This window comes from Mycteria americana, chromosome 5 (genome assembly GCF_035582795.1).
Source record: "Mycteria americana isolate JAX WOST 10 ecotype Jacksonville Zoo and Gardens chromosome 5, USCA_MyAme_1.0, whole genome shotgun sequence".
Taxonomy (NCBI): Eukaryota; Metazoa; Chordata; class Aves; order Ciconiiformes; family Ciconiidae; genus Mycteria; species Mycteria americana.
In genome coordinates, this window is record NC_134369.1 from 38,837,520 (window position 1) to 38,856,884 (window position 19,365).

At 39.1% G+C, this 19,365-nt stretch overlaps 2 protein-coding genes across 4 annotated transcripts in view; both read right to left on the reverse strand.

Annotated features, from left to right (window-relative positions):
- SCG5 (secretogranin V) overlaps positions 1-4,030 on the reverse strand; it is a 29,876-nt gene extending 25,846 nt beyond the window's left edge. Inside the window, exons 1-2 of one of the 2 annotated variants that reach the window (XM_075503025.1) lie at positions 3,892-4,030; positions 2,425-2,657 (exon numbers count right to left, since the gene is read on the reverse strand). In XM_075503025.1, the coding sequence (XP_075359140.1) occupies positions 2,425-2,657; positions 3,892-3,941 (283 nt within the window). In that variant the 5' untranslated portion in view covers positions 3,942-4,030. Of the gene's footprint in view, positions 1-2,424; positions 2,658-3,506; positions 3,559-3,891 lie in introns of those variants that run through there. The other variant, XM_075503026.1, reaches the window with a different exon arrangement.
- A 1,748-nt stretch (positions 4,031-5,778) lies between these two features.
- On the reverse strand, positions 5,779-19,336 carry ARHGAP11A (Rho GTPase activating protein 11A). Of its 2 annotated transcripts, XM_075503022.1 has the most exons (12): positions 19,028-19,336; positions 16,399-16,469; positions 15,976-16,072; positions 15,187-15,437; positions 14,494-14,654; positions 14,238-14,384; positions 12,433-12,507; positions 11,593-11,760; positions 10,240-10,375; positions 9,781-9,889; positions 8,845-8,992; positions 5,779-8,478 (listed from the first exon to the last, which is right to left on the reverse strand). In XM_075503022.1, exons 1-12 carry the CDS (start codon positions 19,154-19,156, stop codon positions 6,872-6,874), a joined length of 3,099 nt encoding a protein of 1,032 aa, XP_075359137.1. In that variant the 5' UTR covers positions 19,157-19,336; the 3' UTR covers positions 5,779-6,871. The 2 variants fall into 2 exon arrangements, with proteins under 2 accessions (XP_075359137.1, XP_075359139.1); XM_075503024.1 differs by lacking the exon at positions 12,433-12,507.
- Between the last annotated feature and the right edge of the window lie 29 nt (positions 19,337-19,365).

Consider the following 19,365-nt stretch of genomic DNA (forward strand, 5'->3'; position numbering starts at 1 on the left):
TGTCAGTCCCCTGGCAATAACTGAGGAGTGGGCAGACTGTGGGGAAAATGGTAAAAACTGCAGTTTTTCAGGCAGATACCATATGTGGAAGCATCATGTATTGGAATCTCTTACAGAACTAGACTGTTTTGGATAAATGTCTTACCATGCCATTTTATCAGTTCTGTTTCCAAAGTAGACACCTAAGAGAAAGTCAAACCCATTGTGCAGGTTTTTCCCCAAATTATGCAAAAATAAATATTCAAAGAGGATGAAACAGAGCATTGTTAACTGATCAGTAATCGGTATCTTAAATTCTGAAGTCTTTCACAATGTAATAGTTAAAATCACTGGTACAGAATGAAATGCAAGTTTTGTTGGAGTAGCTATCCTGTAATCAATGGTCTATATTTAAACTCATGGTGAAAATTTATTGAATTATATGTACTTTTTAAAAAAGCAGTATGAGAAAATATTGTGTAGAATGACATAAGACCAAGTTAATCTTGCAACTGGAACCAACACTTTCAAAACACTTTCTTAAGTTGAAGTTTCTAATCAGATACTTTAAGAGATATCTATCTATAGATAGGCACATATCACCACAAGAAACTAAAGAAAGAGCAAGCGATGACTATCTGAAAAACTTACTGCAAAACACTCTATGAAAAGCAATGTTTGACATGAAGGTCTGATTTGCATGTCTATTTCTACACTGATTGATAGCGTTCACCTTACAAGGCTTTTTCACTCTGGCAGAAATTTCTCAACAGGCTGTTAAATACCCATGGTAGACTTGAAAACAGAGAGTCATCCTCATCTGATCAAGAGAGGAATGTTAAATATGATAAATAAACTGGATGTATCACCTTTCAGTTTTACTCTGTTATATACACAGAAGGTATATTTATTTAAAAAAAGGAAAAAAAAAGAAAAGAAAGGGGGGGGGGGGGGGGGAAAGGTTTGTGGAAGACCGTATGGGTGACTGGAAAACTAGTATTATTCAAGTCTTACAAGCACCAGAAAAGTTTCAATACTTAAAAGAAGAGATTCTTAACCTGCTTTTGCTAACATTGTAATTAGGAAGTAATGGCAAACAGCTGAGATGAAATATTTGTCGGAGATCCAGATTTGCTTATCTCTTCTAAGTTTTTTTTTTTTTTAAAAACATCTGGGGAAAAGAGGGAAATGGAGAGTAAAATTACTCACTTCTACCAGTCTGTCCCAATTTCTCTACACACAAACTCTCATAAAGGAGGAGGAAAGGGCAGAGGCCAAATTTTACTCCTTAAACCTCATCTCTGTCATTTAAGTTTGCAGAAAAGCATATGTCCAAAGTTTCTTTAGAAAATATATAAGCTTAGGTCTGCAATTGTCTGGTAGAAATGCCTATTCAGCTTTAATCCTCTCCTTAACCTCCATTAAGGCAATTGTATCTCTTTGGCTAGGATAGTCTCCATATCCGAATGGGGACAAAATAAAGGTCACAGACTTATGAACTGTGAAGACTTGCTACACTGTGTCAAATTGGTTTAATGCTGAGAGAAGAGTTGAGAGTTTCTGCTCTGTTTTGATGTTTGCACATAAACTATAATAGCTGGAGTTGCATACCTTCACCTTTTTGCTGTAATCCCAAAATAAAAGCTAGTTTATTACAATTCAAATAGCAATACATTGCAACATTATCCTAATACCCTAATATTTGAGTGAGATATTTCAGATGGTTTGCACAGCTGTAAGACTGATTCCAAGGAAAATTACTCACACAGAGCGAGACCAGAAGTACTGACCAAAAAATTGAACCTAAGCCCAGAGCATCCATCACAGCAACACAATGTTGAGGTGCTACTTGTGGACGCAGGGACAGGAGGACCTGTGTCCTTTGCAGCCCCACAGCTGGAACCCTGGCTTCCCCCTGCCCGCAGCCCTGCGCGATCCAGCATGGATCCTGTCCCACAGAGAGCTGCACAGGGTTCTGCAGCACGTAGGAAGAACCCCCTGTAAGGTTTCTCCCTTTATCTCTCATGACAACGCAAACATTTGACCTTTTCTGGTCTGCAAATGTTTCTAAAAAGCCATGAGATTTGGGCTGTATAGATTACATTTGTTTCATGTGAAATATATATGTGATATATTTATACACACTGTTGGGGAAGAATTTATTAAACCTGTTGTTTTGAGGTACTAGAGACCAGACACTTTCAAGACAACATGACTTTTTCTACAAAGCCTGTACGTTAAACAACTCCACTACTTCTTCTGCCAAAATCATTACATTAAGGAAGATAAAAGCTGGATGATGATTTTAAAACAAAGATCAGGCAACAACATGGTGAAGAAGTCCATGATTTTAAGCTCAGGATACGCTGCATCGATACACAAAACAATAATTATTACCAAAGGATACTAATAAATTCATCATAACTCAAAGTAGAAATTAGCTACCTTCAATGCTCTGTGGGCCAACTAGATTCATAGCCTGGTGCGCTGGATATTCTACCCGTGGTCTAGCAATGCCCAATTGCTCCATAACCCCATGGAGGAGCCTCTGAATATCTGCTTCAGAAACCCTGTCAGGGGTCCTAGGGCTGTGGCTAAAAGCTGAAGCCAATCCAAATGCCAGCAGAAATATCATGTTACAAAGCAAGGTAGTTGTCATTCTGGTAGCCACTTTTATCCTGTGAAAAAGAAAGGAATTTGATTATAAATGATAGCGGAAAAAAAGTTCAGTATGCATGCTGGAAATAACTTCTGATCTTACTACTGCACATCACAGTTTACTACCACAGCTTCTAGGGGCAGCTCAAAATCTAGCCAGCTGAAGGGGGGGGGGGGGGGAGCAGGGGGAATAGGGGGGATAGGCTCTTCTCTTCTAAAAATATATTAAGTGGCAAACTGCAGAAATCACTTTTCTGATTTGCATTTGCTCATAACATTCATTAACAGTCACTGCAAACAAAATGGATCCACTGTTTCATTTAATGAGAGTATGTTTCCCCTCCCCCCCATGTTTATTATGCTATTTTATAAAGCTCTGGGCTAAAAGCGAAGAACTCTTCAGCCAGGAACTGTGTTTTCCAAGCTCTATTCTTGCACTGCCTGAAAAATGAATCACTAGAAACTGCTGAACAACCTGGATTATATTTTATCTGTACCTTAAGACAAGAGGCTTCCTACTTCATATGCATCCTCTTCCCCACCTGAAGCAAATAGGTTTCAGTTGCTTCCTTAACTCCCTTTCACTAAATGGCTGCACAGTGTAGTTTAATTAGGAAAAAACAAACAAACAACTAAGCACCACTTACTGTCCCCTTTGAGAGGCTGAATTTTACTCAGAATGCTTGTTTCTTAAAGCTCCTTTTCCCCTCACATCAGAGAATAATTAAAACGCATCACTTCCAATCCCTTGAATAAACAAAATCCCCTCAAGTCCCCCTTGTCTTCCTTAAAACACACACAGCTGCCTGATTTCTCCACGCCAGACGTTTAAAGATGTTCCACTGCTCCAACCGCCCCACGCAAGGTACCTGAAAACGTCTTTGAGACAAAAATGGCTGAAAAAACCAATGCTGGCAATATTCCTCCTGCGCCTGCGCACGGCTCCGGCACGGCACGGCACGGCACCCATCCCCGCTTCACCGGCCTCTGCAGGAGAGCGCTGCGCGCCAGGCGAGCCCCCTTTTTCTATTCAGAGGCAAAAAAGCCTGCTTTCTACCCAATGTTCCCCGCTAATGCGCAGAGGAGCAGGGCCGCCGCTCCGCTGCCTGCACCGCCCCGCACCTCTGCGCTGCGCCCGTGGAACGCTGGACCGCGACCCCCCTCCCTGCCCCGGCAGCCAGGGCAGCTCAGCCGCGGCACGGAGCCCCCGGGCCGGGCCGGGCCCCGCCGCCGCCCCGGGAGCGCCCCACTCACCTCCCGCTCCCGGCGCGGCTCTGCGGTGCGGCGGCTCCGCGGCCGCGCATCCTCCGTGCGCAGCCACGGCCCCTCGCCCCCTTCCCCCGCGGCCGGGCCCGCCAGCTGCTCGCAGGCACCTGCCGCGGCCCTCTGCTCGCTGCGTGGGTTTGCCCAATGCAGATGACAGAAAGCCTGCGGGGGATATTCGAGGTCTCCCTTTTCAGCTACACGCAATAGTCCAAAAATAAACCGAAGGTTGTTGATGGATTAACGGTTACAGAAGTAAGGTATTACGTATTCCTAGGATTGTGTCCGTCTTCCCTCTGCGATTTCTCTCCCCGGAATAATATGATCAGCGGTTTACTTACGGAATAATAGTGTCACCAAAGTGCAGGTTTACAAGGTAACAACATGGCAACCATCTGTAAGCACTTGCAGGTAAAGGTCCCTGGGTTAAGCAAATCCATATACATCATCCACAGCAGAGGCTAACAACAAGACAACCGTAAAAGGATCTTGCTAAATGAAGTCTATCATTTACAGCACTTGGCAAAATGGTAATTTCTAAACGTTATTTTATGCAACACATCTTCACTGCTACTGCTGTGAATGGGACCATGTTCCATTTTAGGATAACTATCTACAGAAAAGCTCTGAGATTATACCCCGTAAACCACAACAGATCCGTGAACTACACTTTCAAATGTAGATTACTCTCTCTTTTTGCTGGTCTCTAGTACATTATACATGTCTGTAACTTGCAGGATTAAGCAGTAGGGACCTCCATTGAGCATCTAGTGTTTCTAATCTTTCTCCAAAACATGATCAACTTTATGTAAATGGATGTGTGCCTAAGCTGTTCTGTAAAACCTCTGAAAACAGAGCCTACAGCTTTCTTTGACAGTCTTTCCTGGTGTTTAAGGGGTTTGTGTGTCAGGCCCCTACCAAAATCTTCCTTTCTGACATTTAAGTGTAGTGGTTCAAGACCAGTTTGCATTGATCAAAAATAGTTTCCTGCTCCATCCATGACACATTGCCAAAGCTACATTAACATTCAAAATATTTGGTACATATTAATAGAAAAAAAAAAATCTCAAGTCTTGCTCTTTCAAACACAAATTGATGCGACAGCTCACTATTACAGGAGTCGGATCTCATTTTCTGCCTCATGACATTGCCTGTATCTCCTTCTGTCCTATTTCCATCTCCTACCTCCTTGCATCAGTTATGACAGCTGGCAGTTGCTTTGCTGAGCCTTATTTACCTCCGTGAAATGATACAAAGTGTGGTGATACAAAAGTAGGCCTGCATTCAACCTACCGAGGGATCTGCCAGCACCAGCTAAAGGCAGAGGGTAGGAGCACAAAGCCGAGAGCAGGGAGAAGCAGCTTCCTCTTTGGATGGGGGTGAACTGTTCCGTTGGCTCCCTTATTCCATGAAGCTGAAGCTTCCAATGCTTAACCACACCACCAAGCAATCCTGTAAAGATCCTCTCATGGCTGTTTCCCTAGTGTTAGATCTTAACAATAACGTAGCAACAGAGTGAGGCAGCTCGGCTGGGCTGATGGGGGCTGGAGGTTTCCCCCAGATCACTGAGCTGAACCAATTCAGCTAGTAAGTTGGTGGATATGTGGGGAAGGAGGCAGGGAACAGAAACCAAGCAGAACTATTCCTTTCATTAACGTATCACTCGAGAAGTTTAGAAGCCTACTCCTGCTAAATTATCTTGCACCGTGCCTTCTGCTGGTTGCGAGAATCACCAACATGTACCTAAGATGAACAAAAAGGAGAGCCAGAACAGAATCACTTCTGACTTCAGTGTTTTCAGACTTACTAATTTTTTATGTCCACAGTCTGCATATGACAACATAATCTAAATTTCTAAGTCATTATAGAAGAATGGGCTCAGAAAAGGGACAAAACCAATGGTTTTATTAAAACCAAAAGTATCCAGTGCTTTCAGCTCTTACATTTTGCCAATAAGCAATTTGCACATACAGAAAGCTAATGAACAGTTTCGGATGTTTACTCTTAAATAATTTTACAACTGATGACAGACATAAACAGTTTTAATTCCAAAAGATGTAAACATTTGCTTGTGCAAATAAACTTTAACACACTATGGCTTCTTACATTCTTCTCTTGCAACATTATCAGCATCTAAAACCTGCTTCTGCACCATCTAGTTACTGCTATTCTATTGCTCTAAAAATAAGTTAAAACCATCCTTTCATATTAAGATAAAATATTTTACTGCTCACAACTGAAAATACTTGGTACCTATTGCAGAACACATTGCTGGATGAAGTTTTAAGACTTTTCACTTCTTCAATAAACTGCACATTTATTTTCCATGTGTTCTAATAATTCTCCAGTGTGTATGTACACATGTCAAAATTAATTAGTTTACCTACTCAACAAGGAAAATATGCTCCCTATTTACTCCAATAGAGATAAAACCTGTTGTCTCAGAAGTAGAGCTGGTGTAAGGTCCAACCTAAATATCAAAGTAGTGCTACAATACACTTAAAACTAAGATGTAAATAAATTTAACTACCAATACTCAGTATCAAGACATTTTCTTTCACACGTCTGTTAGTTTTGTTTTAAATGTTTGAGAATTTTTTTAAAAAACTTGGTACTTAGTTTAAATACTGCAAAAATTGTTTTGGGAGATGCAGCATGTTGTTAGAAGCTGAGATAATCAAATACGAGATCTAAAACAAACATTTGTAAGAACAGGTTATTTTTGTTTTAGAAGTCAAATTTGTTTGGATGAACTGACCGGCATTTACAAAAGTTTCAGTAAATGAAGAAAATCTCAACATAAAACAAATTGTTATTTGTACAAGCCCATGACTCATACAGTTAAAAAAAAAAAATCAAAAAATACAAATAATTAGAGCTAAAAAAAAAAAAAAAAAAAAAATCACACAAATTTAGATTTTCCAAAGGTTAACCAAGTTACAATAAGCCCATTCAGTCATCATATTTGATCTTATAAGTCTATTGGTTTTGCAGTTGGTAGCAGTTTCACTTTAGGTATTGGATTCTTTGGAGAGCCTCTATAACGAACTCTTTCTTTTCCTGAAGAACTTCTTGTGATTGTAGATTTTTCTGGGGCAGCACCTGGAATATTTATATTTGCATTAACTTTTAAACTGGATTTCACTGTTTCATGATTGGTTAGATCTTCTAGAACAGACTTGGATGGATGAACAGTCGCTTTCTGTTCGTGGATTCCAGCAGTTCTGACAGAAGCATCAGGCTTGTCTGATGGATTTAATGGCCTGCAACATGATTTGGATGTTAAGTCTAGCTGCTTATGAGATATAGAAACTTGGTCATACGTACTTTCACTCCTGAGTGGCAAAGCCACGGAATTCTTTGAGGGCTTTTCTGTGCAGGAGAATAGTGCAGAATCATAGCTCAAAGATTTAACAAGCGGTGAACCAACATCACTTGCTTTAAGCAGCTGAGAGCTTACAGATCGTCTGTTAGCTTCCAATAAGGAATTCATTCTTCTTACAGACTGTCTAACAGGAGTACGTTGAAACTTAAGAGGTGGTTTAGTTTTGCTTGCAGAACTTGGATCATTTAATGAAAGCTTGTTGAACCATTGTATGTGGTCAGAAACCTTTCCGTGGTCAGAAACCTTTCCGTGGTCAGAAACCGTTGATGTTTTAGTTAAAGCTTTATCAGAATTTTCAGCTTGCAAGTATTGGTTGCCTACTTCATTTTGTGATTTAGGCAACTGCGAAGTAGGAAGCTGTCCTGCCACGGAAAGTTTAGCAGTATCTTCTTCTAAATTACAGCACTTTACCATACAGTTTTCAGCTGTTTGTGAATGTGTTGATTCTATTTCCTCTTTTCTTCCAAAGGAATCCAATTTGTTTAAGTCATCTTTTGATGAACTGTTCTGAACAGTCAACTTGTCTTCCCTGGCCAGTACTTGAGGCACAGGAAGTTCTGTTACATTTTTTATATCTGGTTTTGGGACCTGAAGTTCAATCTCAATAGAAGTTTTGAAGTTTCTTTTCTCCAAAACTTTAATTTCATCTTTTTTTGATTGCTCTTTATCGATAGTATAAGATTGATTAAATTGGTGCAACAGCTCTCTGGATTTTGTATTTGCTAGCTTTTCAGAAACTTCTTCAGCTAACAATTCTTTCTCTGGACTGCGCCCTGTTAGACACAGAGTTTCATTTAATGTTTCACCTGCTACATCCGAGAAGGAAGATTTTGTATCACCTATCAAATTGTGAAGATTACTTCCAGATGCAGAGAAGGCTTGCTTAACTTTCAGTAATGTTTCTGCAGTTGAATTACTTTCCTCTTCACAAAGCAAGAGTTCTAAGCTGTTGTCTTGTTTGCTTACAGTTGTGGATTTGAAACCATCCGGAACAACCGGTGGCTTTCCAAATATCAAAACAGATTCTGAAGAACCAATTCCTGTTTCAGGGTGTCCTGGAAGAATTCCCTCATTCCTGCTGATCGCCTGAGAATCTGTAACAATAGGACTATTCCACGACATTCGGTGAACTACTTTATCGTGACATTTTGGAGTTAGCAAGTTTTCTTCTGACTTGCTCACGTTCTTTGAACCTTAAAATAAATATCACAGTGTTTAAGAACAGTATTTTGTGATTTTAATGATCATTATAGGCAAAATTCTTGCTAAAACCCCCTAATTATCAAAGCAACACTGAATTTAAAGATGCCGTTACTCCCTTACGATTCAGAGATGTGAAAAAAGGTTGTAATACTAAGAACTAAAATTACATCTCTCATCTTGCTTAACTAACAAGAGAGACCTACTAAAATACACTAGAAACATAGCAAGCCTGTCCTAAACCAATTCTTTTTCCCCAGGAGCCACTAACATTGCTTTTATACCTTTATCAATAAAGTTACTTTTGCTTTTCAAAAGCAAAAGTCTTCCCCATCTAATATATTCTGTTAGATACTTACCTTTCTTAGGGAATTTTTCACTGACACATGGGCTGAAGAATACATCTCTTTTTGCACATTCAATTCTGCTTTCCAAACCTTGTTGACTTGCAAGGCGCCTTCCAATATTTTCAGATCTATTACCAACCGCACATCCTGATACAACATTCTTGAACAAACAAAAGGTATTAATTACTTTCATATAAGCTTGTAATTTGGAATCTCATTTACAGAGGAACCTCCAGTAAAAGGCTATGCAAATCAGCATAGGAGCCTTTTCTTGGCCATACTTCATCTTCCCTCAATTCTCTGTAGACCTAGGTAGTGAACAACCCACCTGCAGTGAGGTAGGCTTAACCATACTCTGAACACAGTGATTCTGTGCATAGGCTCTGTCATATCAGAATTTCAGGAACTGTGAGACCTACTGATCACAAGTGTGGTGAGTTGACCCCAGCTGGCAGGTAAGCTCCCATCCAGCTGCTTGCTCATTCCCCCCACTCCCCAGCAGGATGAGGAAGAGAACTGGAAAGGCAAAAGGGGGGCGGAGGGAAAGAACAAAAAACCCCCAAAACCACAAGTGATGCAAAAGCAATCACTCATGACAAGTAGATCGATGCTGAGCCAGCCCCTGACAGTGGCTACTTTGCAAAAACTCCTCCCATCCCAGTTTTATTGATGATCGTGACATTATATGGTATGGAATAGTTCTTTGGTCATTTCAGGTCAGCTGTCCCCTCCTCCAGCCTCTTGCTCCATCCCAGCCAAACCCAGTACAAGCTGATCAGTTACTGCTATGAAAATAAACGTAGGGCTTCTTGTACTTGACAGCAGGTCCCGTTGTGCTGTGATCCCTCCGTTACCAAATAAGTCCTTCCTGCTACTGAAAAGCAGTGCCCAAAACTTAGGGTTAAAATTTGCACAGTAACAAGACTGAGTTAGAAGCAGAATACTTACCATTTCTCTGTTGCTTTTCCCCAAACCAAACTTCAAGCGTAACGACCTACGAACCATTTCTTTTCGGCTAATCTTTGGAGAAAAACAACCTGTCTTTCCTGATTCAGCCCTGGGAGGACAGAGGGGAAGAAGTGACACAAAAAACTCTTTAGGAGTGCAATAAAACATTCTGACACTTATTTATGGTTATTTCCTCTAGTTTTACTTCTTCTATTGCTTTCTTGGCAAGCTTTTTTAATAGACACAGGATGCTACTCTGCCAGATCTTACTTTGTTTTGAGCTCCATTTTGCAACACTGGAAGATCTGGTGATTTTAAGATTACTATAAAAATTTGGTATCTTTTGAACACCAAAAAAGATCATTTTAAAGACAGATTGAGATTTTATACATAATTAGCAAGGGGTCTAGACCTACCTTTCCAATTTATCTGTAGTTTCTGAGAGCTAAGGCAAATTACCTGTATAATTTTTTGCTTGCATGTCTTTTACTTCTTCTGTTCCCTGTACTAGAGAGATGATTTTCACCACCAGTTGAAGGAGACATTGATGTTTGTGATGACTCAAGAGACACACAAGGGCTTGCTTCAAACTGAACTACAGGAACAAAATCATTTTTACATGATCTTACTATAGTCACATTTTTCAGATAAAGACAGTTAATACAATAAAGAATAGTTTTTTAAACAGGACAGATTTGCTTGCTTATTTTGTGGAGTGCTGACTTGAAATTACTTTGACTTCCACTTTTATTTAATATTAAATGAAGCTGTTGCTTGTAGCATCCATAGAAGCAGCTGGATTGCAATTAATTGCATACTACTGATATCACTACCTCAATTAAGTTTCCACACTGCTATCATCAGATCAGTTCCTCAAATTTAAGAGCTTAATAAGAAAAATTAGATTCAGTCTTAATATTATTTGCAGTGTGCTTTTTTACATACCTAGCCAGAACAGTTAAAGCAACAATAAATGAAAGAGTTACTATTCTACTAAACTTTTTTATGAAACAGATGCATTACTACTATCTTTAGAAAATGTCATTGCTTTGGTTTGCTTATGCATAGAAGCAAGAATTTCATGGTGAGCATGAAATGATTTAATAAACAAAAGCAAGAAGTTTTATACCACTCAACTGACGAAAAAAAATTTATCTTCAGGCAAAACAAACATAGCCAATCTAGACAATTCTTTTTACTTCAGTTGGCAGCACATTAAGGAACCAAACAAAAATAAAATAAGATTTGCAGAAGAGCCTGACAGTTGGAAGCACTCTAGTAGAATGAAGTATTAAAGCATTGTCAAACAAAAGAAACTTTTTCTATAGAATTTTGAGATTATTTAGCATCTAGAGAAAACAAGAGGTGACTGGATTCAAGAAAGAACCTTTATAATAGCAACAGTTACATTTCACATAGAGCTAAGACCAGCTATTTAAGTATTTAGGAGACAGAAGAAGGCTACAACTTTCAAAAGGTTGGAAGCATAGGCAGTCTTCATGGATTTGTGTGCTAAGATAGAAACGCGAGTATAACCTGGGTGATACAGAGGGACTGAAAAAAATAAAAGGACATCAGGATTGCAGATTTGAGAGATTAATATAACAGAAAACAAACAGAATTTTGCTTTTGCTCAATCCATGTAACATGACAGTTGCTGATGAACATAGACTAAGACAGGAAAGTAGTGCAAGGAACACTGTTAAGTGAAGATTATCAATGACTGCCTAACAAGAACAAAAGACTGTACATTTAAATTAAAAGCCATAAACAACCACTTCAAGCAGCAAGGAAAAAATGAAGGCACTGTACCTGATGCTGGTGTTGAGCTGCTGTTAAATATGCTACTTGGTAACAATTCAAACGCAAAACTATGCTTAAAAGATCGTCTCTTCTTGCTGGACAAGCCCTGAGAGCAATCAGTTGGAAGTTTACGCTTGGTACTTGGAGTAAGAACCACCGGAGTCACTGATGAAAGGACTGAAATCAAGAAAACCAAATTTGCAATAACAGCTTAAAATGTTGAGAGTTTACTAAAATATAAACAGTTGTTTTGGGTTTTTTTAAATTCTGAAAGAAAATTGTTGTAAAAGCTTAGCCAAAGTGCATGCATTTTGAACAGGCAAAGCAATCAGTATAGCTTAGGGTTTGGGTTTTTTTATTTTGGGGTTTGTTTTTTTTTTTTTCTGCAAGTTAGAGTACCAGAAAGGAAAATCCAAAACCACATATTAATAAAATTATAGGTATTAGGAGGAAAAAAAAAAAAAAGTATAGTCATCTTCTGTAACTTTAAGAGACAGAGTAAGAGCGAAAGAATTTCAGTCCTGGCAATTCATTCCCAAGATGATAAAATGCTGCACTACTGCACTGAAGCCTTAGTGTGCATTAGATAAAAAGCGATAGTTCAGCTGTGTAATCCTAGAACTGCACAGCACACTGCTGCAGTGATTGTAGCTGCTCCAAGAACTACAGTAAATGCAGTATCCTCAATAAATATGTATCTACATTCAAAGTTTTAAACAATTTAAATGTAATCACTTAGTTTCAAACTAAGTCATAGTTCTTCAGTTAAAAAAAAAATTGTGGAATATAATTGACAAATCCAGAAGATACTGCATGGGTTTTATTTAGTACAAATGCACCAATACCTACCGCTTCTGTCTTGTTGAGGTGTAGTGGAGGGTGTTCTGTTAGATTTAAATTTATTCAATGCTCCACTAAAAACATCTGAAATGCAAGACACACCGAGCAATCAAATTTAAATATTAAGTTTGTCTTGCTCTATTTTCAACTCAAGTTTAACTTGTATTCTTTCAGAGAGAAATAATGCAAATCAGTTTAAATGTTTGTTTTATGTAAAAACTATAGTCCAGATCTTCTCACCACATAGTTTTTGTTGCTTTCACAATAGCTGAAAAATTCTATTTTGCTTAACAAAAAAAAAAAAAAATGCACAGACAACAAAAGTTTCTCATAGAAGATTCTACTGATCATTATAAAATTATATGCCTTCTGATTTCTTGTAGGCAAACCTAGAAGGTATTCATTGAAGTCTGTCACAGAAAGTCTCACAGACTTTCTCACTTTACTAGACAGTAGTCTTGAAGCTGAAAACCTCTTAGAGCTTTGAAGTTAGACCCAAATAGAAGTATGAAATTTTGGTCTTGCAAAGGAATAACGTACAACTTTTCTGTCAACTATGTGTTTTTGTTTTGGGCTGTTGTTTTGTTTTGGGTTTTTTTGGTTGTTTTTTTTTTTTTTTTTTTACGCAAAATTAAACCCAGCAGAGTATACACGTGAAGTTTTAACTGTTTTTCCTGCTTTTAAAAGTGTAAAATGGAAGTATTTTTATCAACTGCTATTGCAACCTACAGTTGTATTTCCATGTGTTCATAGCGAAGCTTAGCAAACTACAAGCCTGTGATACTTCTTTTATGGTGTCTGGTAGATATCAGGTACTTTTTAAAAACTCATCTTTGAAAATAAATAAAGTGTAGTAATACTAGGTTTTACTACATCTGGATAAAGAGTAGAAGCTGCCTACTACCAGAATCTACTCCGCAGAATTAACAAATTCTAACTGCTTCTCCTCAAAATTTTAACATTCACAAACATTTATCGCTTTGCAACTCCAGGATGATCTCCATCCTTCAGAGTGGAAAAGTATATTACACAAAAAACCGCCATGCCTTGGCTAAACATGTACAAAAATAAAGCCTTAATTTCAGTTACTGTCAGGTTTAATATTCCAGGTACATGAGCTAAATACAGACTCATATTTTTATAGCAATACATACAAAATCAGTGTTATAGTGGACTTGAATCAAGTCAAGTATACATATTCCATACTAATTCCTCAAAGAGAATGCAGAATAGAGAATATAGCATCTGATCGTCCATATTTGGCAACCCCCCCATTGAACAGCTAAACTGCAAAAAAACCCAAACCCATGAGATCAGAACAAACAGTATCCACTAATATCCAATTCAGAGTTACACTACAAAACACAAATTAGTCACTCTAATTCAAAACACACATGCCATTTATATTCTTGCCTTCTCATGACCTGACTTAAAGTATGCAGTATCTTTGAGTGTCCAAGTATAATTTCAAAACTAGCAAAAAAAAAAGAAAAAAAACCCCCTTTATCAGTGTTCTGCAACGGGATCTGAAGTTGACTCAACAAAAAGCTGGAAGATTAATCTGGCTTCACAAATCCGAACACAAGCAAAATAGCTTCTTTGGTGGACAACAGACACACTAGAATAAACTCAGAGTAAATATACAATCAAGTGATGTGATTGCTCAAGTCTTATATAGATTTTGCAAATCAAACCCAACAAATTCCACAGGCATCTATTCTGCTTGTGGAAGAAGCAAGTGCTTAGGATCAGCATACCTGAAGTCTCAAAATAATTCTATTTTAGCTGCTGAAACTTTCACACAACATACCTACCCCCAACACTTCGATGCCTCCTCTTCTTACATTCACTGGGAGATTCATTTTCACTGTCTTCGTGGCCCCACAGCGAGGGAGTAGATTGAAAGGCATCAACACCTAACATTGCAGGAATCTTTTCCAAGATAAATTCTGGTACTTGTCCTGAATTAGTTGAGAAATTTTTTTTTTTTAAGTTATTTAAAAAGTTGGAAAGAAAAGCTATATACAAGTATGTGCAACAAGACATTTTGACAAACATTTATGATCTTACCGATTTCTGCTGCATGGTCAATAAGTGTTTGCACAACAGCAGCTTGCAAGCGAATTTTTTTTTCTGTACTGGCTGACATCTTTTCATTTTCATTCGAGTGCAAGAGGTTGGGAGCAAAAATCACTGCCAGATTACTGCTATCCATTCTGTTTTCATCGGATCTTAACAAGAAAAGGTTGGGGTTTTTTTTACACAAATTATCAGGACATAAGCAGTGGAGAGAGAAAAGACCAAATAAGACAAATGCAGTTAAAAAATAAAAAAAAAAACAAAACAGAGTCATTCACTTGAGTGCTCACATACCGAGATTAATGTGTAGACTTATGCACCCCAGGCTAGGTAACTGCATGACTATGTTATTGAAATCAAGAGGTTATAGACCCCGGTCAGTTTTGGGGAATGCAAGGTATCAGTTAGATTATGTTAATTTTATCAGTCACTCCTTTGCTTTCCAAAGAAGAGGAATACAGCTATGAAAGAATGGAACAAAGTCAGGTCTCCAACAAAATAAGGTTTCATAAAGAAAACACTTTGGATTTATGAAAGAAAAGACCACGACTGAATTCTAGTGAATGACTGCAGATAAGAAAGTTTAAAGTCACAAACCACTCTCAGAAAGTTAGAGCAGTTGCCTGGAAAGAGAAGTTGTTAAAGGAATTGGGAGCTGTTTACAAGCACTCTCTTTACACTGACCTTAGGGACACAGTTTTCAGAAAGTTGAAAAAGTATCTCAAAGCTTCAATTGTTCTGTCAGCCATCAAACACGACAGCAACACAGTTGCAGTTTTCTTCTCATTTCCTAGCTGCTGAGCTTTGAAAAGGCCTTCCTGCAGGTGAAGTGGAAGGATGGGTTCTGGCAGCTCTCTAAAGAACTGTTTAAGAAGCCCTGCAACATCACATGGCAGTGCCGCTGAGAGGCAGTTTTCACCTTGATCCAGTTTACTCTGAAATTGTTTATAAGAAACATGATTTGAAGTCTTCAACATACTGTCAGATTTCTAAGTTTAGGCATTAATCCTCTAGCCCATATCAGAAAAGACAGTCACATCTTCCCCATTTTTAGTTTCAGCCTTGTCATGTTTTACCTAACTACAGTATCTACAAAGAGACACAGATGACGTTGTCAGACCGCATGTGTTAATTTACAGGTTTCCCATGTACACATCCTTCTGGGAGAACACTGCTAAACAAATATCCTCACAGTATCCAGTGTGCATAACTGCTAACAAGTTTGTTCAGTCACAAGTGTATTCTCACCATCTGGAAAGCTGAAAAAGTTCCCGGGGGAGGGGTGGGTAAAGGTGAAGTTCACCAGTTTCTAGACTAGATCTCCTCTCATTTCTAAAGCAGCTAATGTTACCAGTCTACTTCCAATATGAAAACCTGAATATGACTGAAAGGAGGCCAAAAACTAAAACATGCAGATGATCAAATGAAATGCAGCTTATTAAAAAGAAAAAAAACAGAGGCTTTAGCAAATACCTTTAAAGCTTTTAAACGAACAAGAGAGCCAGACTTTCTGAAGAGTCCCTCGGTGTGAACATGTTCTTCCAAATATTCACAAGTATCAACAAGAAAGCTGAGGAAGGAACAGTAAAATACTTCTGACACTCAGAATAAAGCTTGTTTTTTCCAGAAAAACTATTTCATTATAAATAGATAAAACTTAATATATAGGATAGTTTTCCCCAATGACAAAAAGTATAAAGAAATACAACTGAATGATAGCTGTGGCTCTGAATTCCCCATCTAACTTCTGCATCCCTCCTTCCCCAGCTGAAGCTATTCTTATATATCCCATAAGCTTTAGCAGGCCTGGAATACTATGTTCTGTCTTCTGACAAGAGTTCAATACTATAAACAGAGCAAAGTAAGCATAAATCTAAATATACAGTGTCAATTTACCTCGGAATATAACCATATTCTGGCACAAATGACTGCGGTAATGCATGAAAAGATTTTCCAAAGATTTTATCCTAAAATACAAAATTCAGTTAATGTTATTCAAAAGTTGACAGGATTACCAACTACATATTACAGAAAATCACGTATTCCACGAAGTACAAACAGAAGGGTAGTTAAGACAAAAAACAAAGTCTTTCAGATAAGAGGTATTGTCAGGAAAACCACTATCATCTCTAGATAATCTGAGCCTATGCTGATTCTAGTTACAGGTAACACGCTAGATTACTGTGAAATAATAGAAAGGTTTTCTGCAGTACGTTTTGCACTTTTTATTTTACAAGGAGTCAGTTTTCCTATAAGGCCCCCAAATCAGTAAGGATATTTAACACACTGTTCTGGAATCTCACCTTACCTTTTCAAATTGACTAAATCCCATTTTTCTTAAAAATCAACACAACACATTTGAAAGAACTTTTTTTTTTTAAGTAACTTTTTCTTCATCTGAGGCACTTAAGATTGCTGTTACAGGGAGGATTAAACTCAACAGAATAGTCTAGAAAACTGTTCTGAACTGTCATATTTCGCATTTGTATTTAAGAAACTGTTATAACTCTATGGCCTTATAGCAAGACATCAGAGTATCTGTTACATACTAGAAAACAAGCAATTTCTTCAGTCATTACTACTGATGCTCACAGCATTTTTAAAAAATGTTTATGCGAAGTTACTGCAGTTGTTTCAGTTATAAAAGCCCACATTTCAATGTAACAACTTGTACTTTTCTTTCTTTGCCCCACCTCTTTTCTGTTTATATTTACGGAACATGCAAGTTGGCCCCTCCCCCAAAGAGAAGAAGATTGGGATCATGCCCAACTTGTTATCAGAGATGAATGCAAACTCTTGGTCACTTATACCTGAAATTCAAAGTGCTGACCATGTTAGGAAAATAGTTAATCAATAACTAACCCATTAGGCCATCTTGGGCCTATCTGTCCTACAGAAAACAAGCATAACACGATAAGGAAAGAGAAGCAACACATTTGTCATTGTATTCCAGGTTGTAAAAGTACAAAAAGAAATTTAACTCCAAGATACAATGTTTTTCTGTATTTACAAGATAAAGTAATAGAGAATTCCAGTGGCTTGTAATTCAACATTTAAAATTCATAACTATCTCACACTAAAGTGAGATATCCTCACTTTACTAGGTTTTGTTTGTCAGAAATTGTGATTTAAGGTCTTAAAAGAATGTCTGTTCCCTTACAACAGGAATAAAATGCCCCCTGGCAAACCAAATGTTATTCTATACCTTTTTCTACCTTGCTCAGTTGTTATTTAAATATACATTTTCTTCTTTATATAAAATTTAAGCACTAGACAGCTGTATAGACATCTTTTATTATGACATACATATATTATACACAGTTCTTATTACTTTCCTTCAAATGGGGCAAAAAAAAGTCTAGAACCATATACTTGATATTGACAAGGGGGAAGAAGCTAATTCTAACTTTACTGTTGGTCTCTCCCTTTCCAAACAACCCAACTCAAGCATGTGTTTTCACAACTTCTTTGGCTTATATTGACCAAGGGTTACTGCAGCATTTTGTAATACCTTCTCAGCCTTACAGAAAGCTCCTTCTGAGAATGCTCGGTTCTGTGCCATATCAGTTGCACAGGGATCTTGTTTAGGACTTAGTAGTGGTCCATGCTATATAAATTAGAGCCTACCAGAAGATCAGTGTTCTGAAACAGACTTCAGTGCTGTATAAACTGGCATCCATTATGATACTTTAGTTTTAAATAAGAGTCCCGAGACAGAAAACACACTTTTTTCCTTCAACGAAGTCAAAGTAGGTATTTAAGATAACAGGACAGATTTCAGTCCTCAGAGCACAGGCAAATCAAGGCCAGATCTGTCTGTACCAAAATTCCCATAGTCATGTCTTATACTAAGAAACCATACAAATAAAGCCCTTCAAACCAAAAATCTAAGGAATCAAGTAAAATAAAAAGACATAAAACTTTTAGAAACTACACAGTAGCTATGTATTCCAAGACTAAGATTTAAATTCCACAGTGAGTGACATTAAGCACAGTAAAGTATAAGAAGCTCTTGCATAGACAAGAGGCATGCATGCATGTTTGAGAGAATATCAACTACGTTAACAAAACGAGGAACACATCCCCTTCACCATCTGGTCTGCCTTGCAACACTCAGGCCCTAAACGGGCGGGGGGAATTCAGCATCTCTAGACCATTATCTTACTAAATCACAACATGGCTATCCTGACCACCGTCTGGAGCACTTACTCGCTGAGGAAAAGGGGGAAAACCCGACTTTCCCCGTTGCAGGGATGAAGACGTTTTCCCACGAGGGGAGGTGATGCCCAGTCAGGGGCTAGCAGGAGCAATAGAGTTACGGTAAGCGTCACTGATGCCAGAACCGGTAGCCACCCGGCCTCACCGGGGACAGAAGACCAGCTCCCGGACCTGTCTAAGCTTTGCTCCCACAGCGGCAACCGCCGTGCTCCCCCACCCCGCCGCGGCGGAGCGCCGGGGGCCGCCGTTGCCCGGCCCGGGGGGCGGATGTCCTCCGCGAGCGCCGCACCGCCACCGCCTTCCTTACCTCCGCGGCCGCCGCTCCCGACTGCTTGGCCGCCGCCAGGCAGCTCCCGCTCTTCACCTTAATCCCGTAAGAGGCCCGGAGCTCCTCCAGCACCGCCAGCCGCACCAACCTCCGCCTCTGCTCCGCCATCCCGGCGCCCGCCGCCTCCCCAGCCTCTCGCTCCCCGGCCCCCCACCACCTCTCAGACCCTGCTCAGCGCCATCGCGACCTCCCGACGCCAGGCCCAGCCCGGCCCAGCCCCACTCCCGCGCCGCCGGTTACCGCCTGGCTCAAACCCAGCGCCCGACGCCACTCGCGCCTCTGATTGGGCCGCTTGCCGTTCGAAATCAGGCCCCAGC